The sequence below is a fragment of the Carcharodon carcharias genome, chromosome 15, assembly GCF_017639515.1.
Source record: "Carcharodon carcharias isolate sCarCar2 chromosome 15, sCarCar2.pri, whole genome shotgun sequence".
Taxonomy (NCBI): Eukaryota; Metazoa; Chordata; class Chondrichthyes; order Lamniformes; family Lamnidae; genus Carcharodon; species Carcharodon carcharias.
Genome location: NC_054481.1, coordinates 2,314,809 through 2,338,949, shown reverse-complemented (window position 1 = coordinate 2,338,949; position 24,141 = coordinate 2,314,809). Strand labels below are relative to the sequence as shown.

General features: G+C 44.2%; 1 protein-coding gene across 1 annotated transcript in view; it reads left to right on the top strand.

Moving 5' to 3' along the window:
* The window catches only part of tmc5 (transmembrane channel like 5), a 215,457-nt gene that overhangs the window by 90,610 nt on the left and 100,706 nt on the right, over nt 1–24,141 (top strand). The window contains exons 7-11 of the mRNA XM_041206868.1: nt 9,826–9,916; nt 11,429–11,677; nt 14,963–15,114; nt 18,406–18,550; nt 21,400–21,555. Coding sequence (XP_041062802.1) covers nt 9,826–9,916; nt 11,429–11,677; nt 14,963–15,114; nt 18,406–18,550; nt 21,400–21,555 — 793 coding nt within the window. The remainder of the gene's footprint in view (nt 1–9,825; nt 9,917–11,428; nt 11,678–14,962; nt 15,115–18,405; nt 18,551–21,399; nt 21,556–24,141) is intronic.

Below are 24,141 nucleotides of genomic sequence, written 5' to 3'. Positions count from 1 at the left end.
GGCAGGATGTGACCAGTGCTGTGCCACATGGATTAGTGCTGGGGCCTCAGCTTTTTACAAGTTATATAAATGACAGGATGAAGGGACCGAAGGTATGGTTGCTAAGTTTGCTGACCACACAAAGATAGGTAGGAGAATAAATTGTGAAGAGAACGTATGGAGGTTACAAAGTGACATAGATAGGTTAAGTGAGGGGGCAAAGATCTGGCAAATAGAGTACAATGTGTGCAAATGTGAAATTGTTCATTTTGGCAGGAAGAATAAAAAAAAGGCTTATTATCTAAATGGTGAGAGATTGAGGAGCTCTGAGATTCAGAGGGATCTGGGTGTCCTAGTGCATGAATCACAAAAGGTTAGTATGCAGGTACAGCAGGTAATTAGGAAAGCTAATAGAATGTTATCGTTTATTGTGAGGGGAATTGATTACAAAAGTAGGGAGGTTATGCATCAGGGCATCTGTGAGACTACATCTGGAGTATTGTGCACAGTACTGGGTTTCCTTATTTAAAGAAAAATGTAAATGCATTAGAAGCAGTTCAGAGGAGGTTTACTAGACCAATACCAGGAATGTTCGGGTTGTCTTATGAGGAAAGGCTGGACAGGTTAGGTTTGTATCCACTGGAATTTAGAAGATTGAAAGGCAACTTAATTGAAACCTTTAAGATCCTGAGAGGTCTTGACAGGGTGGATGTGGAAAGGATGTTTCCTCTTGTGGGAGAATCTAGAACCAGGGGGTCACTGTTTAAAAATAAGGAGTCGCCCAATTGAAACAGAGATGAGATGAAATTTTTTCTCTCAGAGGACTGTGAGTCTTTGGAACTCTCTTCCTCAAAAGGCAGTGGAAGCAGAGTCTTTAAATAGTTTTAAGGCAGAGCTAGATAGATTCTTGATTAACAAGGGGGTGAAAGGTTATCAGCGGTGGGCAGGAATATGGGGTTAAGGTTAGATTCAGATCAGCCATGATCTTATTCAATGGCGGAGCAGGCTCGAGGGGCCAAGTGGCCTACTCCTGCTCCTAGTTCGTATGTTCGTATGTGTGATGTGCAGAAGTCGGGATTTACTGTTAGGGCCTTGCTCACATCGCGGGCGTCCAAGAAGCAGAGGATGCTGGACCCCTACAGCTACCAGACCCTGGAGGAACTCGAGCATCGCAGGCTGGGTGGGTCCTGATAAACGTGGCTAACAAGCGAAACAGCACACGAAAGGTGGAAGGAGCCACTGATGTCTGTGGTCTGCTTCGGGATATCAGTATCTTGGCCATGGTCTGTTACAGATGTTCATCGAGGGAGTGGGAGAGGAAGGTGTACCCGGGGGGTTGAGGTTGGGAGGGAGAGAACATGGATGTCGGAGGGGTTGAGGTTGGGAGGGGGAATGATGGTGTCAGGAGGAGTGAGGTTGGGAGGGGGGTGTAATGGGGGAGAATGCAGCAACTGAGAAGGTAGGTATAAGGCGGAAGGAAGGTGTAAGGGAAAGAGTTTGAAGGGGGGAAGGACTTTGGGGGGAGGAAGGAGTTTGGAGGGAGGAAAGAGTTCAGGGGGAGGAAGAAGTTCATTGGGGGCAGGATTTTGGGTGGAGGGAGGAAGGAGTCCAAGGGAAGGAGGGAGTTGGGGGGGACGAAGGAGTAAGGGTGGAGAAAGGGGTAAGGGTGGAAGAAAGAGTAAGAGCGAGGGAATGTCCAGGTGAATTTGCAAGGGAGGGGCCTATGGAGTCGATGATTGCCTCCTGGAGAATTAAATGAGGGTGGCCATGGTAAGAGGGAATGGTGAGAATGAGAGAGGGCAGAGTGAGCCGGTAGGGTGGGAGGGTGAGGGTGCACTGGTAGCAGTAGAAGGGATGGCGAGGGTGGTTGGTGGGGACTTGGAGGGACATATGGACCTTGGGGGTGGGAAGGAGGAGGTAAGGAAGGTCAATGTGGATGGCCATGGGATTCCCAGGAAGATAGGGAACGTGCACGTTCACCTGGACATCCTGGAAAGAAGAGTTCTGGCTGGTAGGTGACATTGGGGAGGTGGTAGGTGATGCCGGGGGATCGACAGTAATGGGGGGAAAGGATATTTGTGACTGGGGGAGAGGGAAGGACGGGGGAGGTGAAGACTCACAAAACCTGTAAATAAAGCTGAAAGATGCCATTACACATTATTCAGTGAAAGTGAAATTATTTTCAGATTATAAAATAATAAAATGTGTTCACCCGTGCAACCATTTGTGATCAGAAATTCATAACTCTTCTAGGCCTACCACTTCTTCAAGGTGCTGCCCTGACATCCGCAGCAGGGGTAGAGAGAGCCAGTGCAATGGTTTGCCTTGTTGCCTCTGGTGACTTCAGCATGGATCTTCTGGAGATCCATGGCCTTGAGAACCCCGACTTGCTTTGGCTGTCCTCCTGTGGGCCAGCTGCTCCTGCTACGATGACAGAGAACAAGGTTGAGGGGGTCACAGGTAAAGGGGACTCGAAGAGAGGGGACAGCCGCTGAGAGTGCAGAGTGAGTGACACCAGGGTGTCCAGCTGCTGTTCCTCCTCCCTCCAGGCGCCCGAGGGCCCCAGCTTGATTCCCTGAGGGAAAGGAGAACTTGGAGAGACATCGAGCTGCCCCGTTTCCCTCTCGCGTTGTCACTGCAGGAACTCACCCATGGCTATCGCGGTAGAGTGCAGGTCTGCGCATATCTCCACATTCTGCTGGACCAGGGTCTACATGGTGTTTGTCATCCTTCCCATGGAGACCTGTGGGCACTACTTCATCAGAGAGCAGGCGCACACATTCCCCTGCCACTCTGTTGAGGGCTTCCAACAGCTCTGCATGATGTTTCCTCGCCTTTTGCTGACTCTCCACACTGAGGTGGAAGGCCGAATCCAGAGGCTCGTCACCTGACTCGGACCTCACAGATACCTCTTGCCCAGCAGTCCTCCGAGTGCCGGGGAGCTCAGCTGAACCTGCCTCCTCCCGCCACATGTCTGTACGGTGAGCACCAGATTGTGAACCCGAGCATGCTCCAGATCTAGGTCCAACCAAGGTGTTTGTCTCTGTGCTGGTGGAGGGTGTGGGTAAGCACGGTGACAGGTTTTACAGGACGTTTATTTCCAGCTCTTCAATGGAGGAGGTGTCCTCTTGGCTGGAGGTGAGGACATGGATGGAGCTGAGGGACTGGCTGGCTGAGGGTGTCGGTCACTTGGCAGAGCTCCCTGTAACCCAAAGTAGAGATAATTAGTGATAAAAACAAAAAAACTGCGGATGCTGGAAATCCAAAACAAAAACAGAATTACCTGGAAAAACTCAGCAGGTCTGGCAGCATCGGCGGAGAAGAAAAGAGTTGACGTTTCGAGTCCTCATGACCCTTCGACAGAACTTGAGTTCGAGTCCAGGAAAGAGCTGAAATATAAGCTGGTTTAAGGTGTGTGTGTGGGGGGCGGAGAGATAGAGAGACAGAGAGGTGGAGGGGGTTGGTGTGGTTGTAGCGACAAACAAGCAGTGATAGAAGCAGATCATCAAAAGATGTCAACAACAATAGTACAATAGAACACATAGGTGTTAAAGTTAAAGTTGGTGATATTATCTAAACGAATGTGCTAATTAAGAATGGATGGTAGGGCACTCAAGGTATAGCTCTAGTGGGTTTTTTTTTTATTTTATATAATGGAAATAGGTGGGAAAAGGAAAATCTTTATAATTTATTGGGAAAAAAAAAAGAAGGGGGAAACAGAAAGGGGGTGGGGATGGGGGAGGGGACTCACGACCTAAAGTTGTTGAATTCAATATTCAGTCCGGAAGGCTGTAAAGTCCCTAGTCGGAAGATGAGGTGTTGTTCCTCCAGTTTGCGTTGGGCTTCACTGGAACAATGCAGCAAGCCAAGGACAGACATGTGGGCAAGAGAGCAGGGTGGAGTGTTAAAATGGCAAGCGACAGGGAGGTTTGGGTCATTCTTGCGGACAGACCGCAGGTGTTCTGCAAAGCGGTCGCCCAGTTTACGTTTGGTCTCTCCAATGTAGAGGAGACCACATTGGGAGCAACGAATGCAGTAGACTAAGTTGGGGGAAATGCAAGTGAAATGCTGCTTCACTTGAAAGGAGTGTTTGGGTCCTTGGACGGTGAGGAGAGAGGAAGTGAAGGGGCAGGTGTTGCATCTTTTGCGTGGGCAAGGGGTTGTGCCATAGGAGGGGGTTGAGGAGTAGGGGGTGATGGAGGAGTGGACCAGGGTGTCCCGGAGGGAGCGATCCCTACGGAATGCCGATAAGGGGGGTGAAGGGAAGATGTGTTTGGTAGTGGCATCATGCTGGAGTTGGCGGAAATGGCGGAGGATGATCCTTTGAATGCGGAGGCTGGTGGGGTGATAAGTGAGGACAAGGGGGACCCTATCATGTTTCTGGGAGGGAGGAGAAGGAGTGAGGGCGGATGCGCGGGAGATGGGCCGGACACGGTTGAGGGCCCTGTCAACGACCGTGGGTGGAAAACCTCGGTTAAGGAAGAAGGAGGACGTGTCAGAGGAACTGTTTTTGAATGTAGCATCATCGGAACAGATGCGACGGAGGCGAAGGAACTGAGAGAATGGGATGGAGTCCTTACAGGAAGTGGGGTGTGAGGAGCTGTAGTCGAGATAGCTGTGGGTGTCGGTGGGTTTGTAATGGATATTGGTGGACAGTCTATCACCAGAGATTGAGACAGAGAGGTCAAGGAAGGGAAGGGAAGTGTCAGAGATGGACCACGTGAAAATGATGGAGGGGTGGAGATTGGAAGCAAAATTAATAAATTTTTCCAAGTCCTGACGAGAGCATGAAGCAGCACCAAAGTAATCATCGATGTACCGGAGAAAGAGTTGTGGAAGGGGGCCGGAGTAGGACTGCAACAAGGAATGTTCCACATACCCCATAAAGAGACAGGCATAGCTGGGGCCCATGCGGGTACCCATAGCCACACCTTTTATTTGGAGGAAGTGAGAGGAGTTGAAGGAGAAATTGTTCAGCGTGAGAACAAGTTCAGCCAGGCGGAGGAGAGTAGTGGTGGATGGGGATTGTTCGGGCCTCTGTTCGAGGAAGAAGCTAACTTTTTCTCTTTCTCTCAAGTGCTAAGGAACGCAAGCTCCAACAACTCATCGACACCAACACCCATCTAGGACCCTCCACCCCTGCCTGTCCCTCCGTCCCCACCCCATCTTCCAATCCCAACCCCAGCCGTGTATTCACTATACCCCCTGACCTTCCCCTCTCCGATGCTGAACGTTCAGTGCTCAGCAAAGGACTTAGTTTCATACCCTTACGCCCTCACCTCAATGAATTTCGGGCTCGGCATGATACTGAACTCTTCTTCCGCCGTCTTCGTCTCCGGGCTCACTTCTTTGGGCAGGAGTCCTCTCCCAGTTCAACGGATCCTTTTACCCATCTTCAATATTCTCCCTCCACCTGGACCCCTCCCTCTGGATTCTTACCTTCTCTCGATCTTTTCATTGAGAACTGTCGGCGCGACATTAGTCGTCTCAATTTCTCTGCTCCTCTCACCCATTCTAACCTGTCTCTCTCTGAACTTACTGCACTCCATTCTCTCAGGTCCAACCCTGACATTGTCATCAAACCCGCTGACAAGGGTGGTGCTGTTGTTGTCTGGCGCACTGACCTCTACCACGCGGAGGCTGAGCGTCAACTCGCAGACACTTCCTCCTACCTCTCCCTGGACCATGACCCCACCACTGAACATCAAGCCATTGTTTCCAGGACTGTCACTGACCTCATCTCCTCTGGGGATCTCCCTCCCACAGCTTCCAACCTGATAGTTGCCCAACCTCGGACGGCCCGCTTCTATCTCCTACCCAAAATCCACAAACAGAACTGCCCCGGTAGACCGATCGTCTCAGCTTGCTCCTGCCCCACAGAACTCATTTCTCGTTATCTTGACTCCCTTCTCTCTCCCCTTGTCCAGTCCCTTCCCACCTACATCCGTGATTCCTCTGACACCTTACGTCACATCAACAATTTCCAGTTCCCTGGCCCCTACCGCTTCCTCTTCACCATGGACGTCCAATCCCTCTACACCTCCATCCCCCACCAGGATGGTCTGAGGGCCCTTAGCTTCTTCCTCGAACAGAGGCCCGAACAATCCCCATCCACCACTACTCTCCTCCGTCTGGCTGAACTTGTTCTCACGCTGAACAATTTCTCCTTCAACTCCTCTCACTTCCTCCAAATAAAAGGTGTGGCTATGGGTACCCGCATGGGCCCCAGCTATGCCTGTCTCTTTATGGGGTATGTGGAACATTCCTTGTTGCAGTCCTACTCCGGCCCCCTTCCACAACTCTTTCTCCGGTACATCGATGATTATTTCGGTGCTGCTTCATGCTCTCGTCAGGACTTGGAAAAATTTATTAATTTTGCTTCCAATCTCCACCCCTCCATCATTTTCACGTGGTCCATCTCTGACACTTCCCTTCCCTTCCTTGACCTCTCTGTCTCAATCTCTGGTGATAGACTGTCCACCAATATCCATTACAAACCCACCGACACCCACAGCTATCTCGACTACAGCTCCTCACACCCCACTTCCTGTAAGGACTCCATCCCATTCTCTCAGTTCCTTCGCCTCCGTCGCATCTGTTCCGATGATGCTACATTCAAAAACAGTTCCTCTGACACGTCCTCCTTCTTCCTTAACCGAGGTTTTCCACCCACGGTCGTTGACAGGGCCCTCAACCGTGTCCGGCCCATCTCCCGCGCATCCGCCCTCACTCCTTCTCCTCCCTCCCAGAAACATGATAGGGTCCCCCTTGTCCTCACTTATCACCCCACCAGCCTCCGCATTCAAAGGATCATCCTCCGCCATTTCCGCCAACTCCAGCATGATGCCACTACCAAACACATCTTCCCTTCACCCCCCTTATCGGCATTCCGTAGGGATCGCTCCCTCCGGGACACCCTGGTCCACTCCTCCATCACCCCCTACTCCTCAACCCCCTCCTATGGCACAACCCCTTGCCCACGCAAAAGATGCAACACCTGCCCCTTCACTTCCTCTCTCCTCACCGTCCAAGGACCCAAACACTCCTTTCAAGTGAAGCAGCATTTCACTTGCATATCCCCCAACTTAGTCTACTGCATTCGTTGCTCCCAATGTGGTCTCCTCTACATTGGAGAGACCAAACGTAAACTGGGCGACCGCTTTGCAGAACACCTGCGGTCTGTCCGCAAGAATGACCCAAACCTCCCTGTCGCTTGCCATTTTAACACTCCACCCTGCTCTCTTGCCCACATGTCTGTCCTTGGCTTGCTGCATTGTTCCAGTGAAGCCCAACGCAAACTGGAGGAACAACACCTCATCTTCCGACTAGGGACTTTACAGCCTTCCGGACTGAATATTGAATTCAACAACTTTAGGTCGTGAGTCCCCTCCCCCATCCCCACCCCCTTTCTGTTTCCCCCTTCTTTTTTTTTTTCCCAATAAATTATAAAGATTTTCCTTTTCCCACCTATTTCCATTATATAAAATAAAAAAAAAAACCCACTAGAGCTATACCTTGAGTGCCCTACCATCCATTCTTAATTAGCACATTCGTTTAGATAATATCACCAACTTTAACTTTAACACCTATGTGTTCTATTGTACTATTGTTGTTGACATCTTTTGATGATCTGCTTCTATCACTGCTTGTTTGTCGCTACAACCACACCAACCCCCTCCACCTCTCTGTCTCTCTATCTCTCCGCCCCCCACACACACACCTTAAACCAGCTTATATTTCAGCTCTTTCCTGGACTCGAACTCAAGTTCTGTCGAAGGGTCATGAGGACTCGAAACGTCAACTCTTTTCTTCTCCGCCGATGCTGCCAGACCTGCTGAGTTTTTCCAGGTAATTCTGTTTTTGTTAGAGATAATTAGTGCCTGGCAGCAGAGTCACAAGCAGGAAAAACAGCACTCACAGTTATGTCGAGAGAGGGATGATATGGTACAGGATCCTAACGTGGATGTTCGCCACCAACCTCACCGTCATCCACACATATGGTCAATGTCCTCGCCAGACAGCATGATGGCATACTCCTCAAAGTGAGTGAGGGGCCTAATGTGGGCCTCTCCACCTACAATCTGGGTCCTCTCCCTGCTGATGTGAGCCAGCTCCTCCTGCATGAAAGATGGAGAGAGTGTGAGCAGGGCACAAGGCACTGCTGGAATGTCTGTGTGGTGAGCGGAGCCATGGACTGGAGGAGGATGTGAGCTCCAGAGGATATGAGCCTGATGGAATGTGAGGGTGTGTGTGAGAGTTAGTGGTGTTGTCTCTTGAGGTGTGAGACCCCTGTGGATGTGTGATGGGTTTGTGAGTATGTGAGTTATGTCAGGAAGAGATATTAATGTATGTAATGTTATTGGAAATCATTTTTTTAAAACAGAGGTTTAGTCTGTGTGTGTGTTAATTGTTTTAAAGCCAGCTAGTCTGGGTGCTTTGATATATAGTAGTTTTGAGATGTAAACAGTAGAGTAGAGGGTACATTTGCATTTTGTTGAATAAACCATTTAAAGACTGTGGGGGGTGAAATCTTGCACCTAGGAGACACCAAGCAATGTTTATATTACTAATAAAATTGGTACTATGAAAAGGGTTTTATTGTTAGCAGAGGTGGAGTTCAAAGGGCCTGGTGATACAATGAGGATTTACATTCAAAGGGAAAGACTGGGTATAACAGAAGGGAGTTTGTGTGTGCAGGGCAGAAGCCTGTAAATCTACCAAATTTGCAAAAGAAACCAAATTGAAAGGAGCCTCATTTGAATTCATAAGGTGAAAAATGCTTTGCCTGGTGTCTGGTTAAGTCTATTGGTTGTTGTTGCCTTAGTGGAGATTAATTTGGGAATTTGTTAAAAGTTATGATAGTTGTAATTTATAGTCATGTATATGTATTTAATTTGTTGTAAATTAATAAATGTTTCATTTAGTTTGATATAAAAAACCTCTCGAGAACTGTTGGTCTTATTCCTGGATTTAGAGCTGCAACTCAAAACATACCCATTGAAAATATAGGTTATGACAGTTGTTTAAAGTTCCCATCTGGGATTTTAAATAACTCAGCCTTTAAAAACTACTGTGTCTTAACAGTTGAGAGTGATGAAGAGAGTGACTTACCCTGGCGGAACAGATGAGACCATTCATCTTCTTTCGGCACTGGGTGGCTGACCTCTTTTGCAGGACCTTGGTGCTGACCAGCGCTGTACCACCTCCCATGCTGGATTGGTGACCTCGCTTGCTGGCCTTCGCCCAGAGTGGAGGTAGAGGACATTGCAGCAAGCCTCCACTGCATCCAGTAGGTGCTTCAGGGAGGCATCGCTAAACCTGGGGGCAGCATCCTTCTTTCCTCTGGCAACCACCAGTTCCCAGCAGCTTCCTATCCTTTAAAAATCACTGGTCTGTAAATGTAGCACCCGGTTTACTCGAGGACTGAGGTGATGGCGGGGCAAGTGAATCAGAGGCTGCCCCCACCAGCAACCTGGCATGTTTCCCAGGAAGACATAATGAATGAGGCGGGAATGGGAAGGTACAGCGTGAAAACCCGCCATTGTGGCCAGTGGATAAAACATCCTTTTTCCCGCCAGCTACCACACTTAGTGCGAACCTGGGACAATTCCGCCCATTGATTGAAGGTGAAACCATTAGACTCAAATAAGAACCTAGGGATGGTTTGATGATGACAGATTCCGTAGATTTTTCTGAGTGGATGAATGCACTAGGGTGGGTTTTCTGTCCAGTCATGCATTCCAAATATGGAAATGTGATATATTAACAATGCAATGTCAGCATCTATTATATATTCCTTATTGCAAAATTGTAATGTAAATTGTATTTTCCCCTGTTTCTTACCAGGGATCAGGTTCAGCAGACGATTGGACCGCATACAGTGGAAACAGATATTGAAATACATAGATGTACCCAGCTGCTGTATAAAGCATTGTTTGTAAGTTTGAATGGGAACAGATTCATAAAAGGAAGCATTGTAGCATCAAAAGCATCACATTAATGATTTGAAAAAAGAAGCCAGGATAATCTGGCTGTCATTTGATGATTTTTTTCAGCACTAATGGGACTCAGAGGGACAGAGAACGATGCTTCACTGCATCTTCACTTTCCCTGCTGCTCAACCAGAAGTGATGGGTGCAGTTCAAAGTACCTACCTATAGCTAGATGCACTGAAATAAGATGCAGCTGAGAGAGAGAGAGTTTATAATCTAATATATATATCGTTAACACCCGATAGCACTGGATGCCAAAGATGCTAAATGTTAATAGGATCCACACCAGATGGTGAAGTCAAAACTAAGACACAGAACCTTTCCTTGCTTGAGAGAGTTTATAGTCAACACCTCTCACCCACTCCCAGTGTCCTAGTTATCCTCTATTTATGTATGTTCAAATGCCCATCACCTGTTTCCCTTAATAATGTAATTGACATTGACAAACCTTAACAAAGTAATTAATAAGACATTAACATGAAGAACTGCGCAGCAGCTATTTAAAATTTAAATGCTCCAAAAGCCTAATCAATTGCTATCAAACGTTATCACAGCCCAAGTTCAGTAATATAGATCTGTTTTCTATCCTGGCCAGAAAACCTCCTGTAATGGTTTCTCCTCCCATTTCCATACCATTAGCTCTGATGTCACAAGGGTCTATCCTTGGCCCCCCCCTATTTCTCATCTACATGCTTCCCATCAGTGACATCATCCAAAAACACAACATCAGTTTTCAAAAGTAAGCTGGTGATGCCCAGTTCTACCTCACCACCACCCCTTTTGTCTCCTCCACTGTCTCTAAATTATCAGACTGCTTATCCAGCATCCAGTACTGGATAGACAGAAATTTCCTCCAGTTGAATATTGGAAAGGCCAAAGCCATTCAGTCCCCACCTCAACTTCCGTTCTCGAGCTTTCAACCCTACCTCTCCTTATCAATGGTCTGACGCTGAAGCTGATTATTCACAAGCTGTGTCACATCTGAACTGAGATGAGCTTCTGCCCACATATCCATGCCATATCTAAGACCGTCTATTTCCACCAACTTGACATCACTCAGTTCTGCCCCTGGCTCAGCTCATTTGCTGCTGCAACCCTCATCCAAGCCTTGGTTACCTCTTGACTTGATTATTACAACACAATCCTGGCTGGCTTCCTACATTCTACATTCTGTAAACTTGATGACATCAAAAACTCTGCCATCACCTTTCCAGAAAGGGTTTAGTCAGAAAATCTTGCAGAATTACAAACCAAAATAATTCAAACAACTCAAATATTTGGAAGGAATAGAGAAATGCAAATAGGGAGAAAAGTGTGATTACAATGGACATCTTTCTGTTTAGGATTACGAAAAGACTCAGACATGGTGTGTTAGGAGATAAATAAGGAGATTCAGTGCAGACTAATCAGTGTCGTTTTATAAATTAATGTGTTCTTTTATCTTATTCTTTTTATAGTCTCTTCAACGCTTTCGTGAGAATATGCTAATATGTTTCCAGTCAATTCATCCCTGGAAAAGATCCCTGAAAATCATTGGTAGCAAGTTCGGAACAAGTGTTCTTTCCTATTTCACTTTCCTCAAATGGCTGCTTATGTTCAACCTATTCTCCTTCCTGATAAACTTCAGCTTCATCACCATCCCACAATTTTTTGATATGGGTATTAACAATCTCACTTTCACAGGCTTGGAGCTGCTCACGGGCTCAGTAAGTATCCTTAAACTATGAGTAATTCCAGTAAAAAGAGAAGTGACATTAAAATTAAAACACTGAACTAATAGAAATGTCTAAGCAAACTCACAATAATTTTATGTGACTTCATCTGTCCAATTGCAAATAGAACAATAATCAAGTTTGGAATTTTAATTCATATCCTAAAACAATTCAATAAAGAACAGAACTCTTTTATGAGTAATAACTATTGAAAATAGAGTTTATGTGAAAACCTCAAGATGTAAAAACATGTTAAGAGGAACACAAATATTGGCCCAGATCTTCCGAGCAGCAGGAATGATCGTCAGATTGCCACTGCATTCATGAATTCCCCTGAATTATAGAAACATAGAAACTAGGAGCAGGAGTAGACCATTCGGCCCTTCGAGCCTGCTCCACCATTCATTATGATCATGGCTGATCATTCCAATTTAATAGCCTGCTCCCACTTTCTCCCCATACCCTTTGATCCCTTTTATCCCAAGAGCTTCTTGAAAACATACAATGTTTTGGTCTCAGCTACTTTCTGTGGTATGAATTCCACAGGCTCACCACTCTCTGGTTGAAGAAATTTCTCCTCATCCCAGTTCTGAATGTTCTACCCCACAATATCCTCAGTCTGTGACCCCTGGTTCTGGACTTCACCACCATCGGGAACATCCTTCCTGCATCTACCCATTGCTGTGCATTTCTACTGGGAACATCAGAGTCCATCTTTCCCAGAAACGCGCAGCACAGCGTCCCTTGGTGAATTCCATTAGAGCAGAGTAGAGTTAGGGGAAGACAAGACAGGTCCCCTTTTTGCAGCACTAGCTGTGGTATGGCAAGTTTAGAAGTTCAGTTTCAATGTTAGTGAACAGATGAGTGAATGGGTGGGTAGGTGGGCAAGTGGGAGAGATGGGTAAGTGGTTAGGGGTGTTGGCTCAGGATTAGTAGTCAGGTCAGGGGGAGTAATTGGGTCAGGGGGTAGTAGGGTCGAGAGGATCAGGTCGGCCGGGAAGTCGGGTTGGGAGAGTAGTCGAGTCAGGTCGGGCCAGAGGTTAGTCAGGGTGTCAGGGGTGTGGTCAGGTGATCATGGGGAGGGTAATAAGGGGACAGTTGTGTAGTTACCCAGATGTTAGACTAGGTTTTAGTCTGTCAAGCATTTCCTGGGTAAGTACATCAGAACTATCTGAAACCCCTGACTCAATGTTGGAGACGTTCATGGAGAGTCCTGGCTTTCAACTTAATAAGGGTAATTTTAACCTACCGCTCAGGATTGGGTAGGACACTGGTTTTACTCACTGCCCAATATTGTTCTCCAGTTACTTCAGTAGAGAGTAAAATTAGTCACAGTGTAAAGCTAATATTGCATCTGATCCTGTCAGTAAGGTTATAACCTATGTCTCCAATATTTCACAAAAAGGAAAAGTCAATTGGGACTTACATTGCTGTTACAAATTTCAGTACCTATGATTTTAGTCATTTTGCAGTCATTTTGGGAATTGTGCTGCACAGTGAAATGATACAGAATAGTGAAGGAATGCCAGACAGATTCTGATTTCAGCATTTCTCTCACAAAGTTTCAATTTTAAGTCAAGCGCTGTGTGAAATACTGTTTTCTTGTAATAATACAATGTACTGCCATTATATCCTTTTATACTTCACCTGGTGAAAATAGATGGTTATGATTGTTAAGTAGCAAAGGGCTGGCCTCATTAGCCTACTGTCAGCGAGCTGGTGTGAGGGAACACAAGCTGCAGGGGATTGGTTCCCCACTGGGCACTCAGGGGATTGGTGCCCCACTGTGAAGGGAGCTTCAGCTTCAGCTCTGGACCACACCAGCCGGGAGAGGAAAGCTTTGGAAATCAGGAGGGCTCGGTGAGATTTAGGATTGAGAGGGCTGGAAGGAGGCTGGCAATCGAGAAGGGGTGGAGAGCGGAGGCTGAAGAATGGGCCTGGCAGAAACCAGAAGCCTGAGGGAGCACTCCTGCACTTCCTGTTCCACAAGAAGGCAGCACACAGTTCCGGCCACAGCTCAGACCTCCTTTACTTACTATTAAATTTAATTTGTAGCGTTGATAATGGCATCAATCCATAACCTTGGTATATTAGCAAGATCCCCACCTGCCTTTGTAGAAACCTCGTCCATGGTCTGTACTTTAAAATTATACTAAAAACTAAGGCATATGAAAGCAAATTTTTATAGCAATGATGTAATGAGGATAAAAAGTGAACCCATCCATTTTTCATTCCATGTAAATAGCAAGATAGCTACAGGACAAAGATCTGGATTGATTAGTTATTTTTCAGATTGGTAAGGGTAGATGGTGGTGGGGTGATAATGTCACTGGATTAGCAATGCAGAGGCCCAGGCTCATACTTGGCAGCTGGTGGGATTTGAATTCAATGAATAAACCTGGGATTGAAAGCTAGCCTCAGTAATGGTGACCGTGAAACTATCATCGATTGTTGTAATCTGGTTCACCAATGTCATTTAGGGAAGGAAATCTGCCATCCTTACTTGGTCCAACCTACCTGTGACTCCAGACCCACAACAATTTGGTTGACTCTTAACTGCCCTCTGAAATGGACTAGCAAACCACTCAGTTCAAGGGAAATTAGGGATGGGCAACAAATGCTGGTCAGTCATGCCCACATCCCATGAAAGAGTAAAGAGATGAAAGATGTAGGTAGTAGTATGACCCAGATATTCTATGCTGGGACCTCTTCTGTATGGACAAAGGCACATGAGGAATGACATCAAATTTTGATGAGGTTATCAAACTGTGGGGCATGTCAATTGTGCAGAAGAATGCAGGAGAGTATAGATAGGTTAGCAGGGTAGGCAGATAGGTGGCAAACGTATTAATGCATAAATGCAAAGTTGTACATTATGGAAAAAAAAGAACAGTGAAACAAAATATAGAATGAATGGAAAAATTCTTAAAATTAAAGGAATAGAGAGTTCTAAAGATGGAGATCAGGGTTCAAAATACTTGGGGGAAGCCTCGAAAGCCCCCAAAAAGCCCAGGAAAATTGAATCATGGGGGGTGACCAATGAAAGAAAACTAACACCCCACCCCCCCACCCCCACCTCATGTGGGAGAGACAGAATCTGTGAGGAGATGCTCCTCCAATCACAGGCTGATTCTCTCCTGCGCTTACTGCTGATAGGGTCACTAGTGAGATGCAGTTGAGGATGTTATAGAACTGTTTTCTAAGTTTGTGTACTTTATTTGATTCTATGGTATCATTGTTATTGATTGTGCCATGCTAAATATATTTTTTTTTCTGCAGGGTTATTTTTCAAAAACTGTTTTTTACTATGGATTTTATACGAATACCAGCATTCAAATAAGCCCTACTGCAGAAACGTATAATATGCAGCTTGCTTATTTCCTCACGATTGGATTCTACATGTTGAGTTGCTTTCTGTATCTGGTTTACAGGTAATTGGACAAAATTCTTTCAGTCCAGAATCTATTAGGCATAATTAGATATGTTTACCTCCATTTGCTTATGTTAGCAAAAGAAATTGCCATGAGTATGTATAGTGTATACCCATTACCAACATTAGTAAATAGAGGAAAATATACCCCAGCATCTCAGGAAATGTGGTTTTACTAAATTGTTAGTTTATACTTATCTGGATGGCTAGTTACCAGTTATTTAATGAACAATTAATTATTTTTAAACAACAACTTTGAACACACTGTAATTACATAATTCTATACATAGGATAAGCTGTCAAGGTAGCGCAGTTTGGCATAGAAAACAAGACATTAATCCAATCATCTACCAGGACTTGTCTCGTAATGTAGCATTGATTTCAATAAACGTTCTTCATTATTTTAAACAAGCTTCTTTCTCCTTCTCGTGTACAAAACTACAGCTTTTAAAAGTTTTTAACTAGTCTTCAGCATGAAAACTCTCAAAATGCTCTAGGCTCTGGAAAGATGTAACAAGGATAGTTTTCTGTACTGTGGTCTCTAAGGATTAGAGAACTGGCTTCCATGCAAGTATCTACTCACAACATAATCCCTGCTGGAATGAAAGCTTAATTATAGTATCCAACTGGATGGTATGAACTCAGGGACACAGACTGTGAATATAGAAAGCAAGGTTATTTGTTGCTGGGGGAAGAAACTGTGCATATGTTCAATAGCCTTAAAGTGTTTTCACTGCCTCAAGAATTCCGGATGGACTCTGCAATATGATCCTGAGCTAATTCCCTTCATAATGGTAGCTTGCTGTGCTATGCACACTATCCTACAAATCTCTCATGGTTAAGACAAAGTGCCTCCCGAACAGCTCTAAGCCACTTTGGTCATCTGTGCTCGATAGGCATTATTGGGTGCATTAGGTGAAGAATAGCATAAGAGGGTCGTCTCCCAGATAGTATCAGACAGTAAATTTAACAAATTTGGTGGTACTACCCTGTTCAAATGGAGGAGGGGTTGTTAAAGCTCTACATGCCAATCATTCTTACCACAGTAAGTGCCAAGACATGATGCAATGTCCAGAGTCAGGAAGGCTACAATGGAGTGAGAAGGAGGACTTCAGCAAGAATTATATTTGAGGGGTAATAATGTATTGATACCCAAAAATGAGAAAGGACATCGCCCAGTGTGTTTTCTTGCCTGTCCTCATATCAGGTCATTGAACGTTCCATATACTGGTCTGCAGTTCTGTGAGTAAGAGAGGTAACAATCAGTGCCATTGCCAGTCCTCTGTCCAGGTTGTTCTGTAAAGTTTTCAGAAGTTGGCTACACATTCTTCTTCCTCTTTGCTGGATTTCATCTCCGAATAATTTGAAATCACATTTATTGGCATTTGACGCTCCTGTTTTCTATTTCCTTCGAGTTGCTTGCTCCCTTTGGATCCATCTGCCTGCTCTTCCAGTCATCCCTTAAAACAGTCACGAAATCTCTGAGACCTTTAAGCCCACTAACTGACAGTACATTTAGGCTCACAAAATGTTAACCATTTACCTGCTGCCCAAACAATAGCTGTTGACAGTTGAAAGTGAGGGCTAATGTTTAAAGGCAGAACCTAAAATTTTCTTCCCTCCTGTTCCATGGGAGTTGTGCTATTCACATCGTCCTGAGTATGCAAATGAGCTGACCTCACTAATTACAGCAGGAGGAGCGCTGGACTGGATCAGCGATTGTACAGTACTGGCTCTGCCGTCTCCCTTTGCGACAATGGGACACATGCATTTTTGAGGACACTTTGCAGTGAATTTTCATTTCAGGGTCAGGACCTGATGTCGGGACCCTTTAGGCTCTGCCTTACTGCTGGACGCCTGACCTATTTTAAAAGAGGCAGCCAATTAGTCCGATTCGGGGTGACAGATACGTTTTGGAGGCAGGATGTAGAAGTGACAAGCTCGATTTAAAGGACACCCTGCAGCCATGCGTTGAATGCTGACATCCTTGTTGGTAGCAGAGGTTAGGCACAGCAGCACATGGAAGAGTAGCTGCACGACTTGCCTCCCTGTTAGAGGCAGCAGCAGCTCAGAGAAGCAAATCTTAATTGGTTCCTTTACATAACATTTTGATAATATTTTAATGCAAGTAAAAAATATTACAAGTGATCAGACAATGCATATCATTTCCAGGTGTGGTGCAAAATAATGCAACATCCTGTTTCTGGTGATTGCCTACAATTAACTACTAAATTGACAAGCTGCTATGAAATGTGAGAAGGGTACATCCTTACTTTCATTTTCTTTGCTGAGACTAAGTTTTAAAAAAAAACACTGCAGTCAACAGAAAGGAAAATCGTGCAGATTATGAAGCAGGAAACTATCATCACATTCCCACTTCTCTTTAGCTATGAAGAAGGGTCACACGGACTCGAAACATTAACTCTGTTTCTCTCCCCACAGATGCTGCCAGACCCACTGAATTTTTCCAGCATTTTCTGTTTTTGTAACCAATTCACTTTACCAATTTTACTCTATTGGCAAAAAATAGTTTCACCCGACCACTATATGCTTTTTGCAATGAAAATCAAAAACCCATTCTTTCAAGAAAGTTAACAATCTTTTACATGTAAAGGACATAAGGGACCTTCCTCACTGTTAGACTAGCAAAAAGAGAGCTTAACTCTGTTCTGAGTCTGTGTGACTGAAGAACACTTGAAATAAAAGGGAGGACTATTGGATTTATACACCAGCTTAAAACTGACGAACCATCCTATTATCTCAAAACAGAATTATCTGGAAAAACTCAGCAGGTCTGGCAGCATCGGCGGAGAAGAAAAGAGTTGACGTTTCGAGTCCTCATGACCCTTCGACAGAACTTGCGTTCGAGGTCATGAGGACTCGAAACGTCAACTCTTTTCTTCTCCGCCGATGCTGCCAGACCTGCTGAGTTTTTCCAGGTAATTCTGTTTTTGTTTTGGATTTCCAGCATCCGCAGTTTTTTTGTTTTCATCCTATTATCTCTTTCAGATACTGACTACCTTTCACATATCTCCTATTATCTCTTTCAGATACTGACTACCTTCCACATATCTCCAATATTTTCTATATTTGTTTCTGATTTTTGGTGTTCTTTAAGCCTTTAAAAGTTTTTAATGCTAATTCTGGGTTCCTTTCCAAATGCTCTGACATCCTTCAGCTAATAAATGCAAAACTGTTCATGAATGATGAAATTGAGAAAAAGCAGTCCTTATGAGAACAGTTATAATAGTTTAGTGGACTGCATATTTCATTAATTGTTTTTCTAATTTAGCATGGCAAGATCGTTCAGTAAAAACATTATTGCAATTGGCATTCTGTCTGGTGATGCAGCCAGGCTCCTGTGTTCATGGGACTTCAACATAACAAATGAGAAAGCAGTAGAACTGAAAAGAAGAAATCTGTGCACACAGTTAAAGGTTTGTGCTATTTTACACACAGCACCATACAAATTATTAATTCCTAACAGTTTACCTGATGTAACAATAAATTCCTTATGCATGGTAATTAAGTTTAATCTGTTATGAATGTTTTAATGTATCTTAAAAAGCATGAAATATAATCCCATTTTAAAAAATATCTGTAGCTGAGCCTCAAATAAGTAAAAAATAACTTTTAACATTACTTATCTACTCAGCTGTGACCATTTAAATTTGGTTGCTGATAATACATTTCCTCTGAACTTAATAGCTTGATCAGCCTTGGATGAGGGGAATAAAAACAGCACAAACAAGTGAAGAGGGCACTCAGTAGACACATATCTCCATCGCGCTGTGTTTACTCAACATTATTACAACTACACAGCTCTTTCTTGATGCTTTTCCTTGCCTGGTTGTGCTCTGTAACTAAAATGACGAAAAAGAAATATTTTTGTTAAGGGCTTCCATCTCACTGAGGAGGCTTCAAGCCAAGCCACATCCAACAAACAGCTCTCAAAACTCTGCTCACGTTTTGACAGCTTGACAAATTGCACCACAGCAACTGAGACAATCCACAATATTTGAAAAGAATCATCAACGTTTTTTATGAATAATTCACAACAATTTAAAAAAGTAATCTTAATGTTAACAGATGGATCTTTTAAAATATTCTAGGATCTGATCCACATCCTCACCAAAAGCTAATCTGCTCTTCCTTGAGCCTTACCCTCTCTGTGTACCAAGTTTCAGAGATGCCCGTCCATTAACTTTTGAGATATATTGTTTACAGACTAACAGAGATGGAAACATTACCACCACTCACCTTTAGTGGCAGAGGTAATTAACATGTTACAACTATATACATAACACATTCAACCACCAGTTATTTTGGACTGAATCCCCAGGGCAGTCCTGAATTTGGGAAGTCCTCATCAATCACTTTTTTTAGACCTATCAGACTGGTTTCCATATGTTACAATCCCTATAGAGGCCGCCAAATTTTAGAAAGATATTTAAATTTCTAGTGACTGATTGAAAGGATCAGACGACAAGATTTCAAGTTTTAAGATGTTTACTCTAATAGACAAACTAAAATCAACATGCATAGCCACTGTTTAGTAGACAATTTGCACTTTAAAATACAGAAAAGATCCCCCTTGTGACTGTTAACTTAACTGATGTAACATAACATAACCCCACCACAATTATACTTTATTCTGCCTCTTAAGTGGACACTTTATTCTCCTGAAACCCAGTGCAAAGCTATTCTGCACTCCCAATGGCCCTTATTTTGTCCTTTCCCAGCAGATAACTTCTAATTCCAGGACTGATTTTCACTGTAAGGGTTATCCTGGAGATTCCTCCCTTTAGCCAAAGCTAGGTGAATCTTCCAGTCTTGTTTAAATCTTCACAAACTTGGTCTCTTCAATCGGAGTATGAGCTCCCACCCACATTCTGTGTGCTGAATAATAGAGCCAGCATTGCCTCAGCTTCAGATGCAGGACTGGCTGCCTCTCTCCCACTCTTTCCCTCTCTCTCTTGGATTCTGACAGACTCAATTGTCTCTGAGTTTCAGGAATATCTTAGAAAAACCCTGTAACCTTGAAACAATGATTTGGTAGGGGCCCTTAGCCTCAAAGCACATCTCCATGATAATGTGAATTACATGGACGTTGTACTGCAGTAGGAATGTTAATTAGCTATGCTCTAGACCACAATTCCATTCTAGCATGGAATTAGATAGACAGTTTAAAGTATAACTGTTTATAAAACCTGATATTCCTAACATCTCTTTGTGAGACTTAGAGACTAACAGTCTACCCACAGTCAGCACAGGTGCTCTTGCCATTGTCTATAGGTGTGAACATCTTGCACCTTCTTCCCTTTAACTTTTAATAACTGAACAACCCAGGCTTGTTGTCAGTTTGAGTTTAGAGCAAATCACATGAACCTCTTCATTCCTCCATTTTACTTTAAATTAAAGAGACAGTCCCAAAACATAACAACCTTATAAATTTTGTATTTGTAACATTTAAAAGTTTCATCTGTTTCAGCAGTGCTGTACAATGTGGGTTAATAATTCTGCCAAAGGGAGATTATTCCTGGAGTGACCTCCCCTTGGAAAAATTGTCCACTACAAACTACAACAGAAAGACACAAAAAAATAAAGAAAAGTGTGAAGAAAGGCAGAGAGAAAAGGAAAGGACGTTGTGCTTTGAAAAATTAGCCCAGAAGTTTCTTATCTTTGCCGTTTCACTGAAGGAGCTCCCAAGTGAAAGCAAGTCATTTTCTTCCAGAGTTAGGGGGGAAGAAAACAACAGGTGAAACTCCAGACCTTACTTCATTTACTTTCTACGTATGGTTGACTCTTAACTGTCTTCAGAAATGGCCCAGCAAGCCACTCAGCTATCAAGAAGAAGGCTCACTACCAGTTTCTCAAGGGGGATTAGGGATGGGCAATAAATGCTGGCCTTGCCACTGATGCCCAGATCCTGCAAATGAATAAAGAAAAGTAATATCCTGTATCAATTGTTCAACCCTCAGTGAGGAGAGGTTGACATTGTGCGTCACAGTTGTAGGGAAATGCCTAATATCCAAGATTTGTCAACATAGAAAGGTCAGTAGTTTGATGATATTGTGTGCTTAAGTGAGGAGCAAACCAAATATCACACAAGAATTGATCCCATGCATTCTCTTTATTAAATATTTATAGACAAATATCAAGAAAATATAGTAGGAAAATGGAACAAATTAAGTTCATATTTATGTAAATGTGATGACATTTCAAAGTGCATGAAGACTACCAGATCCTATTTGCAGTTAAAAGACTGAATTGTTCATATTTACAGGAAATGTTATCAGACAAAATGCACTACCACCGGCAACTAACAACGAAACAGAGAACCGTGCGATATTTAATTCATCTGATAAGCTGGATTATTTCAGTAGGAACAACAGTCGGCTGCTCTTTTGGAATCTATTCCTTTTCTATCTCCAACTTTAAGGTAATGGCTTTTCAAATGTGTATCTCATTGTACCTGCCGATCTGCTGAATGGAGAATGGTACATTTCTGTATGTTTCATGATTCAAAGTAACCTGATTGCCTAAGAGGCTACATAGTGGGTATCTCAAAGTTAATCCAGTGTCAAAGCTGTCAAAAAAAGTTTCAAATAATTCAATGATCATATTGTATCAAAAAGCAGCATGAGTGATTGCAGTGTAATCTATTCTCAGTCAATATTTAAAATGCACAAGTATGTGGGTTATGAGGTCATTTAAACCACAAGATTGGAAAAAATAATATTCACATGCTAATACTGTTATTTTCCTCAATGTATGAACATGCAGGATCCAATTGGGGGTTTTCTGGATGCATTCTAACCAGCAGAAGTGTAGCACACAGGTCCAGCGAAGCCCACTAGAAATGGTTAGTTGTGCTGGGATCTCTGCAACTTTGTAAGGAACAGATCGCCACCAATCACTTGCAAGGCAAATGATACAGAAGGCTGCCCTGAGTACAAAACTGTGGAAGGGGGTTGCCCTTATATCAGGAGTTCCTTCTGCCTGGGCTCAATAGATCCTCCCTAATGGACCAGGTGAGATGAAGTGTAAAGTCAGAAATGGGCCCCGTCAAGGCAGTGGTCCAGGCCCAGAGGTCACACTTGTTACACTGTGATCACACCATCCCACCAGTGATAACACAACGGGCCTGATACATGGACATAGCAAGGGAGCACAGGTGAGGGGACAGTTTAGCGTTAAGTGGATTTCCCTCAAACCCTGATGAATTTAATGGAAGAAACTGATTATCATTTTTGGAATCAGTTTCTTGGCTGCAGCCAGCCAGATTAAGTGGCTAGCCTGCATTCAGGTGAATAGGCTAGCTGTAAAGCTATTTCCCATCGATGTCAGTGTATAAATCGACTTTTGAAGGCTCAAAAAAATCCCCCCAAAGATGGGGTCAACTTAGATGGCAAGTATGAAAGTATACACCAGTCTGGGTGTGGGTGGTTTCCATCTTTGTCATTTGCCACGCAGGGTCTGGTCTGTGCACATGTCTTAAACATCCATGTATCTTTGCAACACAGCCTATATTGCCTGTTTGATCCCTTGCACCCAGTTGTAAGGTACTGGTAAGTAAAACATCCATTTGTGGAGTGAAAAATTGAGGCTGACTACTAATGTGAGTATAGCGTATCACAGCTGGAAAGAGCAGTTGACTTATACACCAAGTACATGCAAAAATATGATTTAGACAGGCCAAAAAATGGAGTCGTCTTATACAGCAGGTTGACTTATACACCACAGCCTATGGTAACTATTCCACCCAGTAGTCCTCGGCTTCCTTCAGCTGCTGGCTTTTCTGGATGAACGTTAAAGCTGGAAGAGAGATAATGTTTTAGTCACTCAGCTTTATAAAATGTAAAAATGAACAACACACCTCATGAGAGCAGGTGGGCAGCCACCCCCTGTTATGTCCTTATTAGTACTGGAATCAACATGATTTGTGCCAAAGCTGTGTTTGAAATATTTTACATTTTAACCTCCTACATGATTCATTTATTGGGATAAAATTCCCCACAATTTCTCCTTTCTGTTTCTGCCAGTTCTTGAGCCTGCACTGCAGAGAAAGTCCTAGGGGGAGAAACTAGTTAGCACCTGGCTAGGACTAAACAGACATGCGCCTGTAGAATAGGTCCGAAGAGGTCAGCCCAATGATCTCCTGAAGATGATCCTTGATCCTCAGGTTAATAATAGTAGTGAGCTGCCAACACCTGTCGTAACTCCAGAGGCACCTCATTGTCTCACCAACAACGGCCAGCAGGTAGGGAGGAGAAAGGAAGAGTAGCAGAGTTTGGGCAGCAGCTCTCAGAGCTGTGGAGCCATTAGGAGCACTTCCACACTCTCCAGCACGACACACAGGTAATGTTGAAAAAGTTGATATACCTTTTTTTGGTGGCGACACCCGGTGCTCCCTTCAAAGCTTGCAGGTCAGGTTGTATTATGGTCCATAAAACTAAGCAGGGCAAGCTCTGCTCAGAGGCAACAGATTTATTTGAAAGATTACTAAACAGGTATTAGGGCCCCCCTCATTAACATATTGAAGAGACCTAAGATCCGGGGCAGAATTTTACGAGCGGGCGGGTCTGACCCAATCGCCGGCGGGCGCGTAGCCAATCGCCGCCAGTGATCGAGGCCCCACCGCCTTGGTTACGTGAGCGGGCCGATTAAAGCCTGCCCAGCGTGACATCCGGTGGGAAGCGCTATGCGCTGCCTGTGTGGGTGGGGGGAAATCCCTGAAATCGAGAAAGTGCTCTTTCGCGCATGCGCATGAAAGAGCACACATCTTCCTGAAGCTAAGTGCAGCCTCAGGGAGATCGCCTGGACTTTTAAAAATATTAAAAATAGAGAGAAGAAAAATCCCTTACATGTCCCCTCATGTGACAATGTCACATGAGTTGGGACATGTTCATTATTTACAGAACAAGTTTATTACAATGTTTAAAACCCTGCATGAAACCTCATCCCGCCCGTGGATGAGGTTTCATGTTTTTTCTAGTTGTCTCCGGGTTTCCTGGCCAACCCGCCG